General features: G+C 42.4%; 1 protein-coding gene across 1 annotated transcript; it reads right to left on the reverse strand.

Annotated features, from left to right (window-relative positions):
• Positions 1-383: 383 nt before the first annotated feature.
• LOC112224914 (fidgetin-like) lies at positions 384-5,069 on the reverse strand. Its single transcript, XM_024388513.2, has one exon. The coding sequence runs from the start codon at positions 5,028-5,030 to the stop codon at positions 2,811-2,813; it is 2,220 nt and encodes a 739-aa protein (XP_024244281.1). The 5' UTR covers positions 5,031-5,069; the 3' UTR covers positions 384-2,810.
• Between the last annotated feature and the right edge of the window lie 17,927 nt (positions 5,070-22,996).

A 22,996-nucleotide genomic window follows, 5' to 3' on the forward strand; every position in this document is an offset into this window, starting at 1 on the left:
CTCGTTCAGCGGTACAGTATCTGGTGACATCCCTTCCACTGTACTAGTGACACTTTCAACGGTACTGTATCTGGTGACATCCCTTCCACTGTACTAGTGACACGTTCAGCGGTACTGTATCTGGTGACATCCCTTCCACTGTACTAGTGACACGTTCAGCGGTACAGTATCTGGTGACATCCCTTCCACAGTACTAGTGACACGTTCAGCGGTACTGTATCTGGTGACATCCCTTCCACTGTACTAGTGACACGTTCAGCGGTACAGTATCTGGTGACATCCTTTCCACTGTACTAGTGACACGTTCAGCGGTACAGTATCTGGTGACATCCCTTCCACAGTACTAGTGACACGTTCAGCAGTACTGTATCTGGTGACATCCCTTCCACTGTACTAGTGACACGTTCAGCAGTACTGTATCTGGTGACATCCCTTCCACAGTACTAGTGACACGTTCAGCGGTACAGTATCTGGTGACATCCCTTCCACTGTACTAGTGACACGTTCAGCGGTACAGTATCTGGTGACATCCCTTCCACTGTACTAGTGACACGTTCAGCGGTACAGTATCTGGTGACATCCCTTCCACTGTACTAGTGACACGTTCAGCAGTACTGTATCTGGTGACATCCCTTCCACAGTACTAGTGACACGTTCAGCGGTACAGTATCTGGTGACATCCCTTCCACTGTACTAGTGACACGTTCAGCGGTACAGTATCTGGTGACATCCCTTCCACTGTACTAGTGACACGTTCAGCAGTACTGTATCTGGTGACATCCCTTCCACAGTACTAGTGACACGTTCAGCGGTACAGTATCTGGTGACATCCCTTCCACAGTACTAGTGACACGTTCAGCGGTACTGTATCTGGTGACATCCCTTCCACAGTACTAGTGACACGTTCAGCGGTACAGTATCTGGTGACATCCCTTCCACTGTACTAGTGACACGTTCAGCGGTACAGTATCTGGTGACATCCCTTCCACTGTACTAGTGCCTTGCAACAGTTTTCATACTGCTTTAGTCAACAACAAAAAAAATAAAAAATACATTCGATTCAAGGCTCTTTCACGCAGTTGTCAGACCTCTGTGTCGCCATTGCCTCTGTTCTGGCATATTACTAAACACTGATAGTTAATAATAATTTTTTTAAAGCCTAGCTGTAAGAAATGACACTTGAAGAATGGCTCAAAGACAGGGCTAATGGGCACAGACCCCTTTTTTCAAGACCAACGTGCTCTGAGAAAGTAATACTCCATAACATAGGTGTCTATGAATGGGGAGTACACTGAATGTGTAACACTAACTCAAGCAGATTTTGTTGACAGATAGGCAGCTTTTTTTGTTCCCTCAACAGGCTTCATAGTATAATAAGCGAAATAGGCTCTGTCATCTATCCATTCCCTTAGATTTTGCTTTCAGGGTAAACTAATCAACTGAGGTAGAAAAATAACTTATGGCATACATAATTCTTAGGTTTTATTCATGATAAAACAACAGCGGAATGGAATTAAATACCTTGGGAAGCTGTCTGTTTCAACCCCATGATGCTTGTCTTCAGCAAATGTATCTTGCCATTATTCTGCCACAAGAGGCCTGGCAGTTTTATCTGCAGATGAGATACAAAATTAAGCTGCTGATAATGTTTGACGAATACATATGTTATGCTTTCTCCGACAGACGAAGTTTAACAAAAAAACTCAAATGTGTTCATGTCCTCTGGATCAAGGCCAGTCGAATGTGTTATAGTTGATAGAATTTTAAGAAACATTATTCCTTCATCCTTGCCACATATCAAATACAACTACAGTATATTCACAATGGGATTCTTCGCTTAGAAAATCGCAAAGAAAAGCACAATACTCCTCCTTTTGTCTTCCAAATACTCCAGAATTCCTCTGGTACATTCAAAGTCATACTCTTGTCAATTCTTTGCCTATTGAGGTACCTTAACCCTCCTTTTAGATAATGTAAATTCAAAAGCAAGCCAAATGCTCTTAGCAGTATGTCGTGCTTTGACTAAATCTTTAGAGGTACTGCACATATCACAATCACTTTCCTGAGTTTTCAAAAAAGAGAACATCAAAAGAAATGATGTCTATAAATTAGAGTTCAGATTAACAATACCACACACTTTCTCCTGATCAGAGACCGCAAAGCAGACACAGTTGAGGAATAGTGTTTCAATGGAAAAAAGCTTTAAAAAAAACTTTTTTTGTCTCATATTAAAGCTTTTTATATTAGCACATGCCACCAAAGTAGATTGTGAGGCGAAGAAAATAATAACACAAAATAAAAGAGCACCACTTCAGGCACTTGATAGAAACTAAATCTCCAGAACAGCAGAATGATATATACACACACAGAGGTTCCATTCTGTTACACTCTACCCTATAGTCTCTAGGTCCCGTGTGGCTCAGTTGGTAAAGCATGGCATTTGCAACATCAGCGTTGTGGGTTCAAATCCCATAGGGGACCAGTACAAAAATGTACGTCACTGGACAAGAGTGTCTGCTCAATGACTAAAGTGTGATGAAAAATATACCCACTTGTACCTTGGGAGGTGATGCTTGGCCTCAGTGGTTTCAAGTGTCAAAATAAAGTTTCTCTGTGTTGTGTGCAGATTGCCAGCTGTTGTCTAAAGTGTGCCTTTGCTTCCCTCAGGCCTATCCTTATGCCTTTACTGAACTGCAGGTGTTAAGGTCACCACTATCTGTCATTTCCCCTTTCCTAGTTTACTGAGGAGAGAATTCTAAATGGTAAACACCTAAAGGGGTTTCCTACCCACATGTTCTAATACCTCAGCTTCATTGACTACGACCAAACATTTTATTCCATTCGGTGTATGTATCCAGTTCTTTTTGTGATGTACTGGGCTGGAATTTGCTAAATCCATTTTCAAAGTCTTGGTAGGAGACTGGTCTCATCTGGCTGGGATGGATGGCTGAGAGGTCAGAAGCTGGGATGCCATGGAGCTGTCCTACCACTGCCTCCTGGCACAGCTGGGCCACGTCCAGTCCTGAAAAGCCTTCCATCCGCTCGACCAGCAGTGACACCTCTTTGTCACTGAGGCAATAGTTGTGCTGTGAGAGTAGTTGGTTAATTATCTGGCGCCGAGCTGTGCTGTCAGGTAGGGGGATGAGGAGCCGTTTGGTGAAGTACCTCCTCAGGGAATCTTGGATCTCCTCAGGCTTACTGGTGGAGCAGACCACTAGGACATGGTCCTCGGCTGTGGTCAGCACACTGTCCAGCTGCATGAGGAGCTCGCTCTGGATCACGTTCACAGGGCTCTCCTCGCTGAGATGGGCCGATAGAAGCATGTCCACCTCACTGATGAACACAACTGAGGGCTGGCGACACCGGGCCAACAGGAAGGAGGCCTGGACAATCTTCTCGCCCTCCCCCAGCCACTTGGTCACCAGGGCTGAGCCACTCAGCTGCAGGAAAGCTGCCCCCAGCTGGCTGGCCATGCAGCGGCCCAGCAGTGTTCTGCCTGTTCCCTGAGGTCCGAAGAGAAGGAGGCTCCGAGGTAATGTGGCAAGTCCACTGAACATGTCTGGCCTCAAAATGGGCCACAGAATCTCTTCTTTGATGGCTGCTTTGGCCAGCTCCAGACCAGCTATGTCACTCCAGTCCACTGGGGGACCGGGCTGAAGGATCTCTGTGGTGACCAACTCCACCACGCTGGCATCACTGTTCTTCAGCTGCTCCTCTGCAACGTGCCTGGATGAGGTAGCTCTGCCAATGTCCGACCCTGCAATGGAATGGGAGAGGTGCTCTTCACTTTGCTCACCCGTGATAGGGGATCCAAATTCTCCAAAGGACTCACCTGATCTCAGGCTTCCCACAGAGCTTTTGGTTGATCCATAGGAGGGAGGGGTAAGTGCTCGGCCAGACTGACTGCTAAATTTTCTCTGCTGATCTGAGGATATTGCCTGCTTTGTCGGCTTAAACGCTAAAGATGACACATCAGCATTCCTGTCAAATCCATTCCCTCTGCTTGAGTCTGAGATGCTGTTGTCTGGTATTCTGTACATAGGGCTTTGTGAGGAGCGCTGTTGATTGTAGTTGAAATTACTATAGCAGGAGTCCATATCTCCATGCCCCGTCATGTAGAAAGCTTTTCTTTTCAATGAGTTGGCTGAGCTGCCATTCAAAGGTGTTGGCGCAATTGGTGCATGGTTATGGGACTGGTAGGTATAGCCAGAGAGTGTAGAGGGGGGTAGCGGTGTGGGAGCTGCAATCCTGGATGGCAGATAGGAAGAGGGCGGTGGGCCTCCCCCAGGGCTATAGCCAGGGGCAACAACTGTCTGTGAGGGATACCCAGCCGGAGGATAATTGTAGTTGGAGATGTTGGGAGACCCCACGTTGTAGCTGGGCACTAGAGTAGTGGGAGGTGGTGGAAGAGGGGGTTGTATGAGACCAGCACTGTGCATAGGAGAAGGGTGTTGAGAGGGGAGGCCTGGGTTGGTCTGCCCGCTGTAACTAGAGTGCAGGTAGGAGCCATTGTAGCCTGTAGCATATTCCTGAGAGGACAGACCCGAGTGTAGACTGGTGGTCGTGTGACTCCCACAGTTACTTCTGGAATAGCTGGGCTCGTTCAGGCTGCTGGCCACCCCTGGGCTGCTACCTATGCTGGCCGACACGTCTGCAGGGGGAAGGGCAGCTGTCATTCCAGCTTTGTTCACAGATATAACATCTGGACCGCAGTTCATTGAGTAAATCCCCTCCTGCCAGGACTCAGTCTCTGACTTACGTCCGTTGAGGAGTCCAGGAGTGCCATCGGAATACGAGCAGAGCACCGCTCTTTCACTCGGACTCTCTAAAATCCCAGAGTACTTCTCTGCGTATTTCTTCAGCAGGTTGGAGGCGGTGAGTGCAGAGATGTCGTCGTTTGCCCAAGCATACTGGTAGGTGCGCTGCAGGTGCCCCCGGTAGGCCTCTACTTTGTGTGCAGGGGAGCGGGTGGTGGAGGAGATGTCAAAGTGCTGCTCGGCCCACTGCGCATGCTCTGGGGTCCACTGCATCTTTAGGCCTAAACACCCGACAAAAAGAGAGAGATGGGTCAAAATGACTATCAGATAGCAGTTGCTAATTATTCTCAGTTTTCTCAAGTAGTTGACAGCATTTTGTGTCTAGAAAAAAAGTTTGAACATTTAACATGGTGGAAAAGTTGTCTTTGTGGCAATGAACTGACAAATTACTTTGTTTAATTGTTTTTCTCCCAATTTCCAATACCTTCATACAACTAACATCCTCTACTGCAAAACAGGCTCTGCTGACCAGTTACATCATGGGCAGTGTGTGGATTTGGGACGCAACACCTGGTTAGCAAAGTATAATGCACCCTGCACAGAACAGAATGTCATAGACAGTGCAGGTCAGTCTATAATCCAACTCTCATGTAAGGCATTCCGAGACAGTTTCAAATCTGCTTCGAGGAGTGCAGCAAAGCAATCTCTCAGGCAGCGCTCTGTTGCTTCCATCACACAAACCCCACTGCCCAGCATGAATTACAACGGCCCTGTGTCTGGCTACTGCGTCCCAGTCTACAGAGTGAGAGGGAAAAAACATGCCTCACTTGTCTTTCTCTCTTCCCAGACTTTATTTCACTGCCTCCAGGGCTCAAAAGGCATGATCAAGTTTAATCCTAAACTCCATCTACAAACACAAGTCATTACATAAACTGTCATCTTAGACACAGCATGGGATTATCAAAGAAAGATATACTCAAGAAAGAAACAGACCGCTGTGTCTACAGTGTTAAAACAAACATCGACATGACGCGCACACGCACGCACGCACACACACACACACACACACACACACACACACACACACACACACACACACACACACACACACACACACACACACACACACACACACACACACACACACACACACACACAGTCCTTATCAAAGTCAATCTGACTTAAATATCTATTGGTATACACTGAATCACACCGCAAAACCATCCATTCCTGCTTTATTGGTCTGCCTCAGCCAGCCACACGTGCAGCAGCACAATATGACATCGCCCAGTAGCTTAAGTCCCCATCCAAGTCTTTAAGAAACAAACAGAGAGCATCAAGCGGCGGATTACAGCGTAGTGTTTGTCTAGTAACAGAGAAGCATGTGGTTTCCCTCATGACTCCCTTCCAGCCGCTTGCTCAGCCGCCAAACCAGGCACCAGGAGCTAATTAGCAGGATGCTGCTGAGCTAATTGTGTTAATTTACAAGGTTTTAGTCAAAGAGATCCACGCTACAGTACGGCTCACGCGGCTGTCAGCCTTTCCAAGCTAATGGTTAAGAAAAGCCCATGGCAAAGAGCCCAGTCACTCACAGCAGCTATAATATACCGTAGCTAGCAGCAAGTCTATCCACAGTAAATACAATCTATAGAGCAAGGGAGACAAGTCTGTACCACTTCAAACAAAGGAGAACACACAGACAGACATATCCAAGTAACAGTGTACTTGAAGAGGCAATATGAAAATACTTAGCATTAAATAATAGGGATGATAAAAAAATGATCAGCCGATTATGAGGAATAGGCTACATACAGTGCTGTAGGTGTTCTAGGGGACTGCTTGTGGTTGTCTTGGGAATTGAGAAAGTTACTTTCACCGATTACTGTACTCTTAGACCTTTCATATTTCTAGCATTACTCAACCTTTATGATTTAGGTCATTAGTCCTCTTAGTAAAGTCCTCTTGATGCACGTGGGTGGTGCATAGCAATACAAAAAAGTACGATATTTCAAATGGTACATTTTTTTCTGCAACAACACATTCAAGTGTATAAGAGCCTCAAACTAAATATTCTGCCTCTCATTTTAATGGCTTTTTAAAAAAAACTTTTTTACATGATCTGTGCACATTATCTGACAACATCAATTTCTAGATTTGCATAAGCAAAGAGATTGGATAGAAAACATATTTGGTCACCAGAGACCGTCTTCTACAATTGTTGTCCCTCACATTCAACAGAAATCATTTTCAGTGTCACCATTATACATAGTGCAGAAAGATACTTTCTCCTTTGAAATCCTCTCTGCACAAAGTGCCACTTTAGACAATCCGAGAGGTGCTTCTCGCAAAGTGTACTTACACATCTCAATATCAAATCAATTTCTGCGTGATAATTAAGTACCTTACTGGGATTGATTTGAATTAAAACGGTCAAAAAGAAACAGAAACAAAAATGCTTAGCAAAGAGCAATTTCTCAAGCATGCATTTTGCTAGGACTGCCTTGGAGTGGTCTGACAGGCGGGGTGTATATAAAACACAGGAAAATCACATTTTTGACTGCACGTTGGCCATGAATGAAATGGAAAGCCAGCAAGAATAGAAAATGTTTTAAATACAGCAAGTCAGTGAAAACCCACTGAACTGTGGATGAGGGCTAACACGGAGAGCCATCCCTCGCTCTGTAGAAAGGGGCATACCGCTTCACTTCGAAAGGTGTTTGACAAACTATAAACAAAATGCTGTTTCCCCCCCACATAATAGACTATGTCCTTGCCTAGCCTAGCCATGGCTTTCAGTCAAGACGTGAGGTAAAGGTCGACCGATTAATCGTAATGGCCGATTAATTAGGGCCAATTTCAAGTTTTCGTAACAATCGGAAATCGGCATTTTTTGACACCGATTTGACCGATTTAAAAAAAATACACCTTTACACCTTTATTTAATCTTTATTTAACTAGGCATGTCAGTTAAGAACGCATTCCTATTTTCAATGACGGCCTAGGAACGGTGGGTGAACTGCCTTGTTCAGGGGCAGAACGACAGATTTTTACCTTGTCAGCTAAGGGATTCAATCTTGCAACCTTACAGTTAACTAGTCCAACGCTCTAACCACCTGCCTCTCATTGCACTCCACTAGGAGCCTGCCTGTTAGGCGAATGCAGTAAGCCAAGGTAAGTTGCTAGCTAGCATTAAACGTATCTTATAAAAAACAATCAATCAATCAATCATAATCACTAGTTAACTACACATGGTTGATGATATTACTAGTTTATCTAGCGTGTTCTGCGTTGCATATAATCGATGTGGTGCGTATCGTTGCTCCAATGTGTACCTAACCATAAACATCAATGCCTTTCTTAAAATCAATACACAGAAGTATATATTTTTAAACCTGCATATTTAACTAAAAGAAATCCAGGTTAGCAGGCAATATTAACCAGGTGAAGTTGTGTCACTTCTCTTGCGTTCATTGCACGCAGAGTCAGTGTATATGCAACAGTTTGGGCCGCCTAATTAGCCAGAATGTTACGTAATTATGACATAACATTGAAGATTGTGCAATGTAACAGCAATATTTAGATAAATATTTGGATGCCACCTCTTAGATAAAATACGGAACGGTTCCGTATTTCACTGAAAGAATAAATGTCTTGTTTTGGAGACCATATTAATGACCTAAGGCTTGGATTTATGTGTGTTATCATGTTATAACTAAGTCTATGATTTGATAGAGCAGTTTGACTGAGCGATGGTAGGCACCAGCAGGCTCGTAAGCATTCATTCAAACAGCACTTTCGTGCATTTGCCAGCAGCTGTTTATGACTTCAAGCCTATCAACTCCCAAAATTAGGCTGGTGTAACCGATGTGAAATGGCTAGCTAGTTAGCAGGGTGCGCGCTAATAGCGTTTCAAACGTCACTCGCTCTGAGACTTGGAGTGGTTGTTCCCCTTGTTCTGCATGGGTTACGCTGCTTCGAGCACAGGTAGAAGCGAGGAGAGGGGGGGAAGCTATACTGTTACACTGGCAATACTAAAGTGCCTATAAGAACATCCAATAGTCAAAGGTTAATGAAATACAAATGGTATAGAGAGAAATAGTCCTATAATTCCTATAATAACTCGAACCTAAAACTTCTTACCTGGGAATATTGAAGACTCATGTTAAAAGGACCCACCAGCTTTCCTATGTTCTCATGTTCTGAGCAAGGACCTTAAACGTTAGCTTTCTTACATGGCACATATTGTACTTTTACTTTCTTCTCCAACACTTTGTTTTTGCATTATTTAAACCAAATTGAACATGTTTCATTATTTATTTGAGGCTAAATTGATTTTATTGACGTATTATATTAAGTTAAAATAAGTGTTCATTCAGTATTGTTGTAATTGTCATTATTACAAATACATTTTTAAAAATCGTCCGATTAATCGGTATCGGCTTTTTTTGGTCCTCCAATAATTGTTATTGGTGTCGGCGTCAAAAAATCATAATCGGTCGACCTCTAATGTGAGGACACTTGAATGATGTCAATCTGACCCAGTAACTACATGAAATGTGATTACACACTTCATGGATGACACTAGCATGGACAACTGTGTTGATTTAAAGCGTCTCCATACGTCAATAAAAATATCAAGGAAAACTGCTCCTAACACTTAACTCCTAACGTCTAATACGGATTTTTAAGGGAGCACCTTTAGGTTAAACATTTACTCATTTACATCAGTAAATTAAGAGTGTGTTGCGCACACACACACCACACAAACCATTTCAAACCAAATCAGGCAACAATGCCAACATTTTCTAGGTCTTGTGTTAGCCCATAGACCTATGATTCACATGATCCCGTCTGCATAGAAATACAATAATATCCACAGCTTCCTTTCTGTCTTGCAACTGGTATAATTACTGACTGTTCCATTAGTGGAATGTTTTCAGACAGCCTGAGGGCGTAAGCTAAAATTCCTCTGATTAGCAATTCACAAAAAGCTCTTTGTTTAACTTAGCAGTCTCCTCTGTTGGTCAAATGCAAAACAGCATCCTCCAAATCTATGGGATACATGTCATTGGTCAGTTACATATTTCTTTGTTTTTGTTCAAAATGGCACTCGTAATGTATAAAAATGACATGCTGAAGTACAAAACCCTTTGACTAGATATTGTATGGTGTTTAATTTCTGCTACTGCGATCATCTCCAATGAAACAGAGACACTGACCTTTTTGGGAACTATTAATCTTGGTTGCCTTGGCCATTTTTAAGCAAACAGAACTGGGCCTCTGCTCTGTCCATCCAATTTCCCAGTGCGTAAATTGGACCACCGCTTGCACAATTCTCTATTCATTACTGGGCTGCTGAAAGGAAGCACAGAGGTGGCAGAGCGTTTTTCTTTTCCTTTTTCTCTGTGTGTGTGTGTGTGTGTATGTGTGTGTATGTGTGTGTGTGTGTGTGCCTGTGTGTGTGTGTGTGCGTGCGTGCGTGTGTGCGTGCGTGCGCACGTGCGTGTGTGTGAGAGAGAGGGAGGGAAAGAAGAGCGAGAGAGAGAGGGCAATGCCTTTTAGGAGGATTCCCAAGCATAGAAAGCTGGACTCTCTTTTGGGGTGGGGGAGGTTTGAGGTAGCTAGCTGTCGTAATTGAAACGTGGCCTAATCAGACTCATTACCATTTCCAGCAATTTGCACCACCAAAGATGCTTATTAGGTAACTGTGTTTAATAAGCCGCCTTTTAGAAAATGAACTGTAATGAGCTCTTTAAAGTCAGACTTGAGCGTGATTATGCACTGGAAGTGTTTTGCAGGGCTGAAGCAGACTGGTACATTTAGTCGTGTACAATGTCATAATTAATCTGCACACACTCTGCACTCCACAGCACACAATAGCCACAGCTGAGCCAGTAGACCTGCTGAAAAATGTGTATAATTACTGATCATTACAGCCCTGGGATTTTCATCTGTGGATGTAAACATAATTATGAGAGCTTTTTCTTTTTATATCGCACACACAGACCACTGGATATGACAAGCGTGCAAATACTGTCGACAGACAATTACATTTACCAGTAAAAACAAGCTCATATTCAAATTAAAATTCACTCAAGATATTTCGAGGGGGAGAGAATATTCCAATGCAATATGTAGAGGGAATCGGCATGGCAACTGAAGCCCATTCATCTCACATATCAAGTTGACCATTTAAACTCAATTTAGAGGTCCATGTGGCAGTAATTCCGATGAATCTATAGACCGCAGGGCGCCATTTAACCCCTCATTTAGTAAAGATATGCCTTCCTCAGTCACTGTCTTTTTCACTGTTTCTGCCCATCCATTTCTCAGCCAGACTAGACTGTCAATGAATTTGATGCAGCTTTGCAGTGTGTTTTGTCTGTCACTGATGCTGGGCATCAGTAGCCAGAATAGATTCCAACCTTACACTTGCGGACCAGGCTTCCTGTTGAGATTAAGACACTGCGGAGCCGGCGCGAGATATGGATCAGAAAACGTACTTCAATCCAGCGATGAGAAATTGTGTTGTACTCAGAATTGTCCCATTATCCCAACTGTTACACTGAGAAGATAGAACGACTCCTAGTTTTTCAGAGAAACTGCCCTTTTCGTCCTCATGCTAGGTAGCAGAAGGGTACAACACATCCCTGGATTGAGGTACGTTTTCTGAGCCATATCTAGCACTGGCTTCACGGTGTCTTAATCTAAACAGGAAGCCTGTTTGACCCCAGTGGATCTTTAAGCAAGCGTAGGGTCGGAATCTATTCTGGCTAGGGCATCATAACAATTTACCTCCATTGTATGGTAATCAAACTAAATATTCAAAGCACAATTAATCAAGTAATTACCTTTGAATATGGTCAGAGAGCAGTCAACATCATAGTATTGTGGTTAATTGTTGTAAGTTTCGCACTGACTAAGGAAGCTAGGCAACAGATTCCAGACGATTCCAAGGCAATTCATGCAGGATATGATTGTAAATCTATGATGCACTTATCTTTGACGTAGTTGGCCTGTCAGTCAAACAGTACATTTGCTGTGACAAGGCCACTCTTTGTACTCACAGTAATATTAATTTGATGCTTTTCTCAGAGAACACACGGCACAGACACAGCCCGCTGTGACAGAGCTGTAATCTTTTCAATCTAGTAAACACAGATTCTTCCCTTTCAAAGCAGCCCGCTCCTTCAGTGATACAATGTGCCTCTTCCCTTTTCTTTTTCCTGGAAGCGCAGGCACTCTTACCTGCGGCAATATATCCTAGAGGGAACGCGAGTAGAGACGAGTGTCTCACTGTGGCATTTACCCAGCAGCACATGGGGGCCTGTAAATACAGTAAATACAAACAGGTCTCCAAGTCTCCAAATATACAGTTGTACCCAACTTGTATCGAACCACTTTTATTAAGACATAGGCTGCCAACAGGTACAGCTGCTTCATTTCAGCTGTTTGTGTTTGATGGATGGCTCAGGAAAATGTTAACACAGCGCTTTAGGAAAAATCGGATCACTTTGTTCATATCTATTCTACCAGTGTCATTCTTTCTTCTACCAAACAAAGCTTTATTGTCTGCGATTTAATTGGATTACACAAAATATACTTTGATCATTTAAGAGAATTTAACTTTTCTGCTCTCTTTTCTAGACACAACGATGCATAGTTGACCTTTAACATCCGTTGGAGGCTGGACAAATTAATCAAACTCAGACACGGTACTAGAAAAATATTTAGGATTGAATTATAATTGAGAAAATCTCTCTTTCTCTCTCTCTCTTTCTCTCAGTTCCAGCATCTCTTTTCCCCAATTACATTATTAGAGAAAGAAAGGCCTTTCACCACCTGGATGGTCATCTATCAATACCAATAACATGTTGTAATTTTTGACATTTAATTGTAGTAATTATAAATCATTACACAGTATTTTCTTATATTAAGCACAGTGGATGCATCATATTTCAAGAGCACGGGATATATGTGCACACGACAGCAGGGAGTGTAATGACTATCTATTATCTTATAATGCATGTAATAATACTTTTCAAGTATCTTATTTCATGAAGATTGGTCTAGACATACTGTGTAACTAAAACTATAACGCATTGAAAATGTAAATAAGATACAAACCATGTCCACGCAGACTAATGAAACGTGAGAAACCCCGCAAATGGTGACTTCCAACCAAAAAAGGGTAGTTTCAAATCTAACAGAAACACACGTGAGCGCACATACACAGTTCTTTTGGCTTGACTGAAAACTATAGCCACATCATAATAATTGAAACTGCTTGACATCAAAATGTTCAATTTTCTGCAGTCTGACTTGGGGCGGTTCTGAAAACGATCAGGAGCGCAAAGCAGCCTGATCCTGTCGGTAGAGACAACAGACACAACGAGATGTCTGGGAGCCCTCCCTCCCTCCCTCCCTCCCTCCCTCCCTCCCTCCCTCCCTCCCTCCCTCCCTCCCTCCCTCCCTCCCTCCCTCCCTCCCTCCCTCCCTCCCTCCCTCCCTCCCTCTATCACTCTCACTCTCTCGCCCTGACAAAACAAGGAAACACATGCATCTATGGCACCATCTCCATTGCTATTCAAATCTTCTAGCGTTGCATTTTCATGGCAGATTATCATTTTTTATTTTTTTATTTGCACAAAGCTTCCCTTTTCCACACTTTATACGTATGCCCATAAAGTACTGCACACATTTCGACCTCTATATCAAACGCTACACAGAAATGCTGAAGAACAGCAACCTTTATGCAAATCCCCTACACATAACAACGCTTGTCCTGGTTTATCGGCCTCTGTAGACTATTATAAGAATTAATTTGAGTGAAACTTTTTTCTCCACAATTGCAATAGGGTATGTTATTAAATAAGACAATACTGTAAAGTAATATAAATGAACTTCAGTACCAAGTGTGTCACACTGCACCTGCAAGTTTATCACCAAAAAATGTGAACATCAAAAATATTTGAACATCGTTACAATGCAATGTTACTTTCGGTACTTTTTTGACAATGTTACTTTCGGTACTTCTGTTAAATGTGTCTCACATCATATCAGGATTGAGAGGATCGCGTCTAGTAATATGTCTGAATCTTCTCAGCGGGGCAGTAGTAAGCCAGCCAGGCTACTTGTCTTCTCAAGGGGGCAGTAGTAAGCTAGCCAGGCTACTTGTCTTCTCAAGGGGGCAGTAGTAAGCTAGCCAGGCTACTTGTCTTCTCAAGGGGGCAGTAGTAAGCTAGCCAGGCTACTTGTCTTCTCAAGGGGGCAGTAGTAAGCTAGCCAGGCTACTTGTCTTCTCAAGGGGGCAGTAGTAAGCTAGCCAGGCTACTTGTCTTCTCAAGGGGGCAGTAGTAAGCTAGCCAGGCTACTTGTCTTCTCAAGGGGGCAGTAGTAAGCTAGCCAGGCTACTTGTCTTCTCAAGTGGGCAGTAGTAAGCCAGCCAGGCTACTTGTCTTCTCAAGGGGGCAGTAGTAAGCTAGCCAGGCTACTTGTCTTCTCAAGGGGGCAGTAGTAAGCTAGCCAGGCTACTTGTCTTCTCAAGGGGGCAGTAGTAAGCTAGCCAGGCTACTTGTCTTCTCAAGGGGGCAGTAGTAAGCTAGCCAGGCTACTTGTCTTCTCAAGGGGGCAGTAGTAAGCTAGCCAGGCTACTTGTCTTCTCAAGGGGGCAGTAGTAAGCTAGCCAGGCTACTTGCGCTTGCTCATGCAGCTACAGTGCAAGCCACTTTTGAGAAGCAAGCGAGAGAAGAGAGAAAATGCAGACAACATGGCTTCTAATGAAAACATCATACCTCCACACCAGCAACATGTTGACAAAACTGGCTCCAGAAGGGAACTATGGGAATACTTTGCTTACAGAGTAGATGATGATAACAATAATAATAATGATAATAATAATAATACTTTTGAGGGTGCTTATATTTGTCCTGTTACACACAAATATGTAATGCAAATGTGTTTCTTGCATAGCCCAACTCCCCCTGAGACAATCGCATGGAGTGGGGTCATAGCCAGGGTCACCATTGTCCGGCTCTCCTGGGGGGCCAGCCCGCCAAAACAACTATGCAAAAGGTTTTACAAAGCAGTGCAGTGCAAGGGAGGTTTATTTTACCAAAACGACATAAAAACTATTTTACACATGACATTTGCATTGTAACGTTATTCTACTAGCAACTATATAATTATCTTCCCGTTTGTAAGGGCTTGCTAACAGTAACCAGCCAACCCTGCAGCCTTGGGCGGAGCACTGCACCCTGGGAGTCGTGGCATGCTGTGTAAGATCCATTGGAGAGACTATTGCAATACAGAAGCCTCAGAAATGAGCTTCAAAGTGTTATTTTATGTCATTTTGGAACTAAATTATGAATATAATATGTTAAATGATATAGCTGTAATGAACAATAAATCATAGGTTTAATACATTTCATTTGACCCAATACTTAGGCAATAGATGAGCAAATGAAGCATCAAATTCATTTTAAAACAGTTTAGATGTAATTGTACAATTATGTTGTATGCTCTCAGTCTCAGATATGGTTTTGAATAAGGAACATTTAAGATATATAAAAAGAAATGTAATATAGAATAGAATATATTATATTTGTTATTTTAGTAGTTCTACCAGTTATCTACATATTGTTCTATGTTTAAAAAATTAAGCCCAGTGGTTACTCTGTAACTTTAGCTAGCATTTTGAGCACCTTACCACTGAAAGGTCTGTGCATGGCCCTGAAGGGCAGAACCCAGAAAAAGCTTAAGTTTGTCCTCATATTAGGACCAATCTCTATAGAGCAAGTGTTCACGCTCAAAGTCACTGATCAGCTGATGCTGTGTATTCTTCCTCTGTCGATGTCATGGGAAGATTTAAATGTTCACACATTAACTGAATCATGTTATAAATATACTGTATATGACAACACATCGTCAAACAGGCTACTCTATATTCCCAACAATTCTGTGCTGACATATACCACATTGTTATCATTACATCACATGCAGTGGCGTCACATCATTCAGGGCAGGTGGGGCAGAGAGCCCATGTTATTAATATGCATGTTATTATGCATGTTATTAATATGTGTCACATATAAGTTTGCAAACAATGTAAAAAAAAAAAAAAAAAAAAATCATTGAGTTAATAAAGCCGCATATAAACATGGTCTCTTATTTGCTTTCTTGAGTAAGGCAGCTCCAAAAGGAAGGTGTTTCAGCCTAGCTCAGTGCTTTCTGTTGTGGGTGGTCAGCCAGCGGAAAATACGGAGAGTAGGAGTTGGTAATGTTCTCTAGTTGCGCCGTGATTGGCACATTCTGTCACCCATGGGGACACTACGTCACCACAAAATCTACAGGTAGAGCTCGACCATTCAAGCCCCTTGGGTGCTGCCATATACTTAGTGCCCATCCAAGAAGGTTTAAGGTCATTGGCAACAGATAAAATTACGCCAAACCACGTTATATCTACCGTAGCTTTGATTGGACTGATCATGTCAACATCATACTTTCAAATCCTTTTCAATCATTGTCATATGAAGAGAAATTATAGATAAATTGTATCGGTGCTCATAGACCATTGGACATAAACATTACACAACAAGTTGGAAATCACAAATTCAACAATGATTGCTAAGGCGGCACTGCAGCCCCGGGTTCGATCCCAGGCTGTGACCGGGAGACGCATGAGGTGGTGCACAATTGGCCCAGCGTCGTCCGGTTTAGGGGAGGGTTTGGCCGGCCGGGATGTCTTTGTCTCATCGTGCTCTAGTGACTCCTTGTGGCGGGCCGGGCGACTGCAGCAAGTTTGACAGTGTTTCCTTTGACACATTGGTGCGGCTGGCTTCCATTTTAAGCAAACAAGTGTGTCAAGAAGCAGTGCGGCTCTCGACCTTCGCCGAGTCTGTAGGGGAGCTGCAGCGATGAGGCAAGATCGTAACTACCAATTGAATATCACGAAAAAGGGGTAACGCCATGGGATAGAAAAGTTTGAATACATTGGCCATGCTGTCAATCCAGAATGACTTATGCCGCATTCAAGACAACTGGGAACTCGGATAAAACTAGCTCCAACTGGGAAAATACAGAAAATATTTTTACATGGTCATCCAACTCGAAATTCCAAGTCAGGATTTCGGGATTCTATCTAGAGCCCACAAGAAGGACCGCTGCGAAACCTTCCTGTTCAAGCAAACACAGCACAACAAGGTGAGTACAACAATGTATTGCATGCTGCTGCATCAATTATGTAATATGCCAGGGAGATATGTATACTGTAGCTAAAGTGTATGTTGTGTAGTAAGCTGTTAGTAGCCCATGTGCCTCACCCTAATCATTTGGTCACTTTCTCCCTCATAATATAGTCTACTGTTCTAACTTGGTGGTGCACATGTAGCCTATAGCCTGTTTTAGGGAAAAAGAATTGAATATTGTGAGAGCTTTCATTGTCTGCTTATTGTCCCCTTTATTTATCCTATGGTTCTGACTTGGTGTACAGAGGGAATACCTTAAGAATGGCCCATGTTCTGAATTCTGTCGCTGTACATTTAAAAAGTGCTGAACAAATCGTTACATTGACTACGTCCGTCCTAGCTCGATCATTAAAGTCTTAATCGAAATTTTGGATTGCCTCTTATCCACTCGTCATGAATTAATGCCATAGTTTATACATCTCAATTGTCAGTAGAAACCACATTTGTTTAAGCGAGTCAGCCATATCAGCTATGTTTTTTTTAAAGGCAGTAAATTAAGCTGAATGAACTGTTTCGCTGCCAAACAAGGCTCCGCCGATAGCCAGGTCTAGCAGTGGTAAGGATTCACTCCATGGTGCTGAAAAGAAAGCTTTGCTGTTGGGACAGCTTTATGTAGGCCCTAACAGTTCGTGGGCACAGTTTGTCACCGTTATAGTGCAATTCATGTATTGTTTAGTGTTGTGTTTTGTTGTGTAGTGGCTTAGCCTGCATGCATCTAAAAAAAACTGGTCAGTTTGCCCCACCAAAATGTTCATGCTAAAATCGACACTGGTAACATGTATTAGTAAACTTTCTAATGAACCATTGAGACGTTAGCGTCGCTGTCTGATTAAACTAAACAGATGAAAAGCTCTCTGTTAACAACGGATACTAGAGGTGCTTCTCAGGAGAAACTTATCTGGGCTGACATCTGAACTACAGACAGTATAATAACAACATATTGATCTGTCATTTGTAAACAAACTCACCGGAGCTTAGAGGCATCAAACGTGCTGTTAGAGCGTAAGAGGGCAGAGGATGGTTCAATGTACCAAGTGCGAACACTACTTCTACTCTGAATTATCAAGGAACGAATGAAAAAATGTATTGATTAATGTATTGATTCCAAATTAATTATTTGATACTTTTAGTTTGCTTACATACACACACACACATATATATATATATATATATATATATATATATATATATAGCGTTTCTGAGCTGTCAGAGATGCTCATTATACTATGACTCTTGAGGCCAAGAGACACGCAAGGCTACCTCTACAGCTAAATCCTCAGACATGCAAAACCAACAGCCCTCAACACAGAAACTGAGAACAATGCAATGTTCTTGTATGGAGAATAATACAATAAGGACAACTTACAGTAGGATACCATTCAATACTCAAATGGCCTGTTAGCTGAAGAATGATATGATGGTAGTTATTGTTTAAAATGTACTCTGCAGTGGTTTTGCAAGTCTCCCCCTAAGGGATCACTTACACACTTCAAAGGAGAGGAGCTGGGGAAGGCGACCTTGCTACACTAAGGCTCATTGACCAAAATCCACTCTCTCACCAACGCCCCCATACCCAGTCCCAAAAGTCCTATCCCCATAAGGATGTGTCCAATAAAGAGAGCTGTGAACTGGTGGAGAAATTAGGAGGAAGAATGCAAGCATTCTGGGCGCTTATCACATTTACCACAGATTTTGACTGCATTTCAGCGGTTTAATGGCATGATGAGCCAGTCATTTGATTCACAAACCAATAGGCCGGCCATGTTGGAAATGAACAGATTATCTTGTTCACTGGTCCCATTCACTACTGTGATTACTTCACACTTCTACCCATTAGACTTTACAACAGACTAAAACTGCTGGCGAGACGTCAGACCTCTAATGATAATCTGATTCCTGCTAACGTAACGTTGATGTAAAACCTCTATCTGCGGTCTTGGCAGACTAACAAACTACTAATCTACTTGTGTTTATCAAACAATCCATTTAAGATTTTAAAAAATATATATATATCTAATCCCCAGTGCGTGTACTCTGAGTCCTCAGTGTCCACGTAGTTCTATTTTGACAGGCATTTCAGCAGAGGATGTCTGAATTTCAGGACGTCTCCTCACTCTAGTGACAGACAGGGGTGTGTTATTTCTCTGCTAGTTGCTCTGCAAACACAACTCAGTTTAAAGACTAAAGCAACGAACCCTGGTCAGCAGCTCCCTTTCTCTCTGCTACACATCCCATCCACATTGTGTAACACAACATTGCTAACTCATCTTCCCCCCCCCTTTTTTGTTATTTTTGTTGTTGTTGTCTAAGCCCTATCTAATCCGGGGGAGGGGTTCAACTAAGCTATATGGAATTGTTTTAAGAAGGTCATATCAAGGATCATTTTTCTATTTTATTTTGAATTTTTGTATCCAAACAAATATTTTAAAATGATTTAATAAGAATGTATTTTTGGTCTTACTGCTAGTAGCCCATACAAATGCATTGAATCACAGATTCACTACATGGTACAACAGTCCCCCCCAAAAAAATCAAAAGGAAGTTTGAGAGATATAAGATATAAGAAAGATCTGGAAACATTTGTTATTTTTTAAACATTTATTTAACCCCTTATTTTCGGCACTAAAGAGTCTCCATATATACTTCCATAATTATTTTCAACTGGTATCGGGCAACCTTCAGATGATTCTTCTAGAGCAAAACAACTGACATGTAAGTGTTCGTGAGTGTCTCATCTTTCCATAGAGGGGTCATGACAGTTTGTGAGCCAAACAGTTTGGACACTATAGACGATTTTGTGAGATGTCTCATGGTCTGACAAACACCTTTCACCGCAGATACGGAAGTGTGACATAGGCGGATGCGATGGATTGAGAGGCATCCAATACAATATTTTTTTTGCACTAGCTTAAACTAGGGATTTTTGTATTTTGCTATATGGATTTCCAAGGGGGCACGGACATTGACCTTAGGGGGTTTAAAGTGAACTCTGCTCTTGTGTAAGGAAAAGGCATCCAAGCAGTTTGATAATGCTGGAATAGATCCTATCTTCTATGATGGACAGAACAAGTTAAATTTAGCTATGCCAACAATACAACTCAGCTCGTTTCACTTGTAGGGGGAGTTACTGCTATCCAACTCATGCAGAAATTACAGAAAGTATATCAATCAAGAGGCCTTTGTACTGAAATTGATATAGACGCGCCAGTAATAAAGGTAACAATTAAACGGGTGTCTTTTATACAAAGGAAGTCAAGGCTATTGTTTTATTCGATGACCTCCGATCTATACGACAATTATGGGTTTAAATAGAAGTCTAATTGAAAATATCTGATTAAACGTACCAAGAAAGGAACTTTGTCTGTCGCCACAACTAACTTCCCCTGAAGCATGGTCACCATTGACTGCCGGTCTGGAGGAAGGTCATTTCTCCAACACAGGCCAGACAAAAGGTGAAATGAGACAACTGAAGCAATCTTAGGTCAATATGAAATAGAACTTGCTCAGCTATACTGTAATAAAGTTACTGAAGTGAAGTAGGGAAGCTATAAAGGGAAACTTTTACAGGGAGAGCTCTGTCTGGGAGATTGGTTCGCCCACCGGCAAACACCGCCCAGTAAGTGCTCTGTGGCGAGGGGAGTATAGTTACAGTACCAACGAATCTGATTACTATGTGTACCATGTGTCACTCAGTTCACTGCTGTTTTTTTGACCTCCTATCATTGACGTCATTTTGTCTATCAATCTGCCCTGGTGTTTATTGTGGATATAGTTAATTTCCTACAGCCGAGAATATTTCATGGTTATTCAGGGGGTGGAGAGACCGACACAGTGACTACCAAAGCTGATCAGAAGCCTTGTGATGAAAACACATCACAGCCTCAGTAAAAATTGGCATTCCCATTGTGCTGGGATGGTCCTCCTGATTAAGACAACTCTATTCATCCGCGCATGAGCTCTCACGGCCTGGATTCAGCTGTCATCCCACTATTGGTTTCATTTATTTATTTTACCCTGATTTTACCAGGTAAGTTTACTGAGAGCACATTCTCATTTACAGCAACGACCTAGGGGAATAGTTACAGGGGAGAGGACGAATGAACCAATTGCAAGCTGGGGATGATTAGGTGACCGTGATGGTATGAGGGCCAGATTGAGAATTTAGCCAGAACACCGGGGCTTAACACCCCTACTCTTACGATAAGTGCCATGGGATCTTTAGTGACCACAGAGAGTCAGGACACCTGTTTAATGTCCCATCCGAAAGACAGCACCCTACACAGGGCAATGTCCCCAATCACTGCCCTGGGGCATTGAGGTATTTTTTTTTAGACCATAGGAAAGATTGCCTCCTACTGGCCCTCCAACACCACTTCCAGCAGCAAGCCAGCAGTGGGATGCAGGATGGTATGTTGCTGGCAACAGAGACTAAATAAATAACTCTAAGCTATGTACAGTAATTGTAAAGAAAAAGTTGAGTTGAGCAAAGAAGGGGAGAAAACAAGCAAGTGACAAACATGCAGTGATGACTTTGATCGGCGCTCTATGTGGACTAAACATCCCATGCATAATGGGTACATCAGTGCTGTTCGTCTTCATTGTCTTGTGATCGCTAGAACACTATCAATCTAAATTAATCAAGTGGCCAATCAAAACAAATTAGGGTGTTTTTGCCAAAAGCTCTCTAAGAAATCTCAAGTGAATCCAGAATCAAGAGTATTGCAGGCTTTTCATTATTATCTCACACAATAAAAGTGAGAAAATGTAACCCATGGAGCTGGTGTGATTTGGTATCCCTCACTTACTGTAGCACATTTACAATAGGCTTCACTGATTTACATTGATCATTGGTCAGTTTAATGGCCATAAATGGCGGCCATTGGCAATAAACTGCTGATTGGGTTGCTGGTGGCGGCTGATTGTGTCCGATTGTTGTCCAGTGAGGACCAGTGTCAACCAGTGTGGGCGGTGCTGATGACAGGGAGGGGGCGGCCTGCTAAGAAGACAGTGATTTGGAGGAAATGAGCCAAGGAGCTTCAGTATAATTAAATGTTCCAGAACATTCCTTTAAACATTGGGAAATGAGTGGTCTAAGTTCATTTCTGACATGAGGGTTTGGAGCAATGGATCGGGGTGAAACTTGGATTCTAATCCCTCCGTTTGTACTTAAAACAGATATTGTAAAATAAGTAACGGTCAACGATAATAATTGAGAGTCTAAATGTTTCTTTCTTATTCCTGAGGATTTTCAGTGCTATTTATCCTTAATCCATTAGATGTATTGTTTCCACACACCAGAATGACCTTTTGATTACTACTTACAGCGAAAGGCAAAATGCTACAAAGAATGAGGATATTCCACTAAGTAGACGCCGATGTACAGTTATTTATGCAGTTTAAATAACGATCGAATCGGTGTGCTGCATTTGCATGTTCTGTCTTCTAAACGTACCAATTTAAGGCTAATTAATTAGACACAATTCTATTAAGAAACAAATCCCTATCATCAATATACACAACCTAAAGTCACCCATTGCTCAAATGTGAATTGGCTCTTTATATCGTTTGAACCTAAAAAAATACCACAATAGCAGTATATAAAGAGCTTGGCATGGGCATGCTCTAAGGTGCAGGATCTCATCAGATCTGATTTTCTTCCACCGGCAGACAGTCACATCAGAAAATATACCTTGGTAATACAGTAAATACACATGGCTCCTAGCCTGTGAGCCCGAGCCATCACGTGCGGTGCAATCATATTTTAAGAATGATCAAATGCAGACAAAGTTGTTCATGCAAAAGATGATGCTGTGCCATCTAATTAAGTAACACCAAGGCTTTGAACTGCTCTCCGTCCCTCTCTGTCATGTCCATTTATGTTGGTTGCAACAGATGTCTGCTCATTAATGGTGATTAATTCCGAACCATAATATCAAGCTGACAGAAAAACAGCACTAGCAGTTCACCTTAATGTAAATAAGTTACTTGCGAGAG

The sequence above is a fragment of the Oncorhynchus tshawytscha genome, linkage group LG26 (genome assembly GCF_018296145.1).
Source record: "Oncorhynchus tshawytscha isolate Ot180627B linkage group LG26, Otsh_v2.0, whole genome shotgun sequence".
Lineage (NCBI taxonomy): Eukaryota > Metazoa > Chordata > Actinopteri > Salmoniformes > Salmonidae > Oncorhynchus > Oncorhynchus tshawytscha.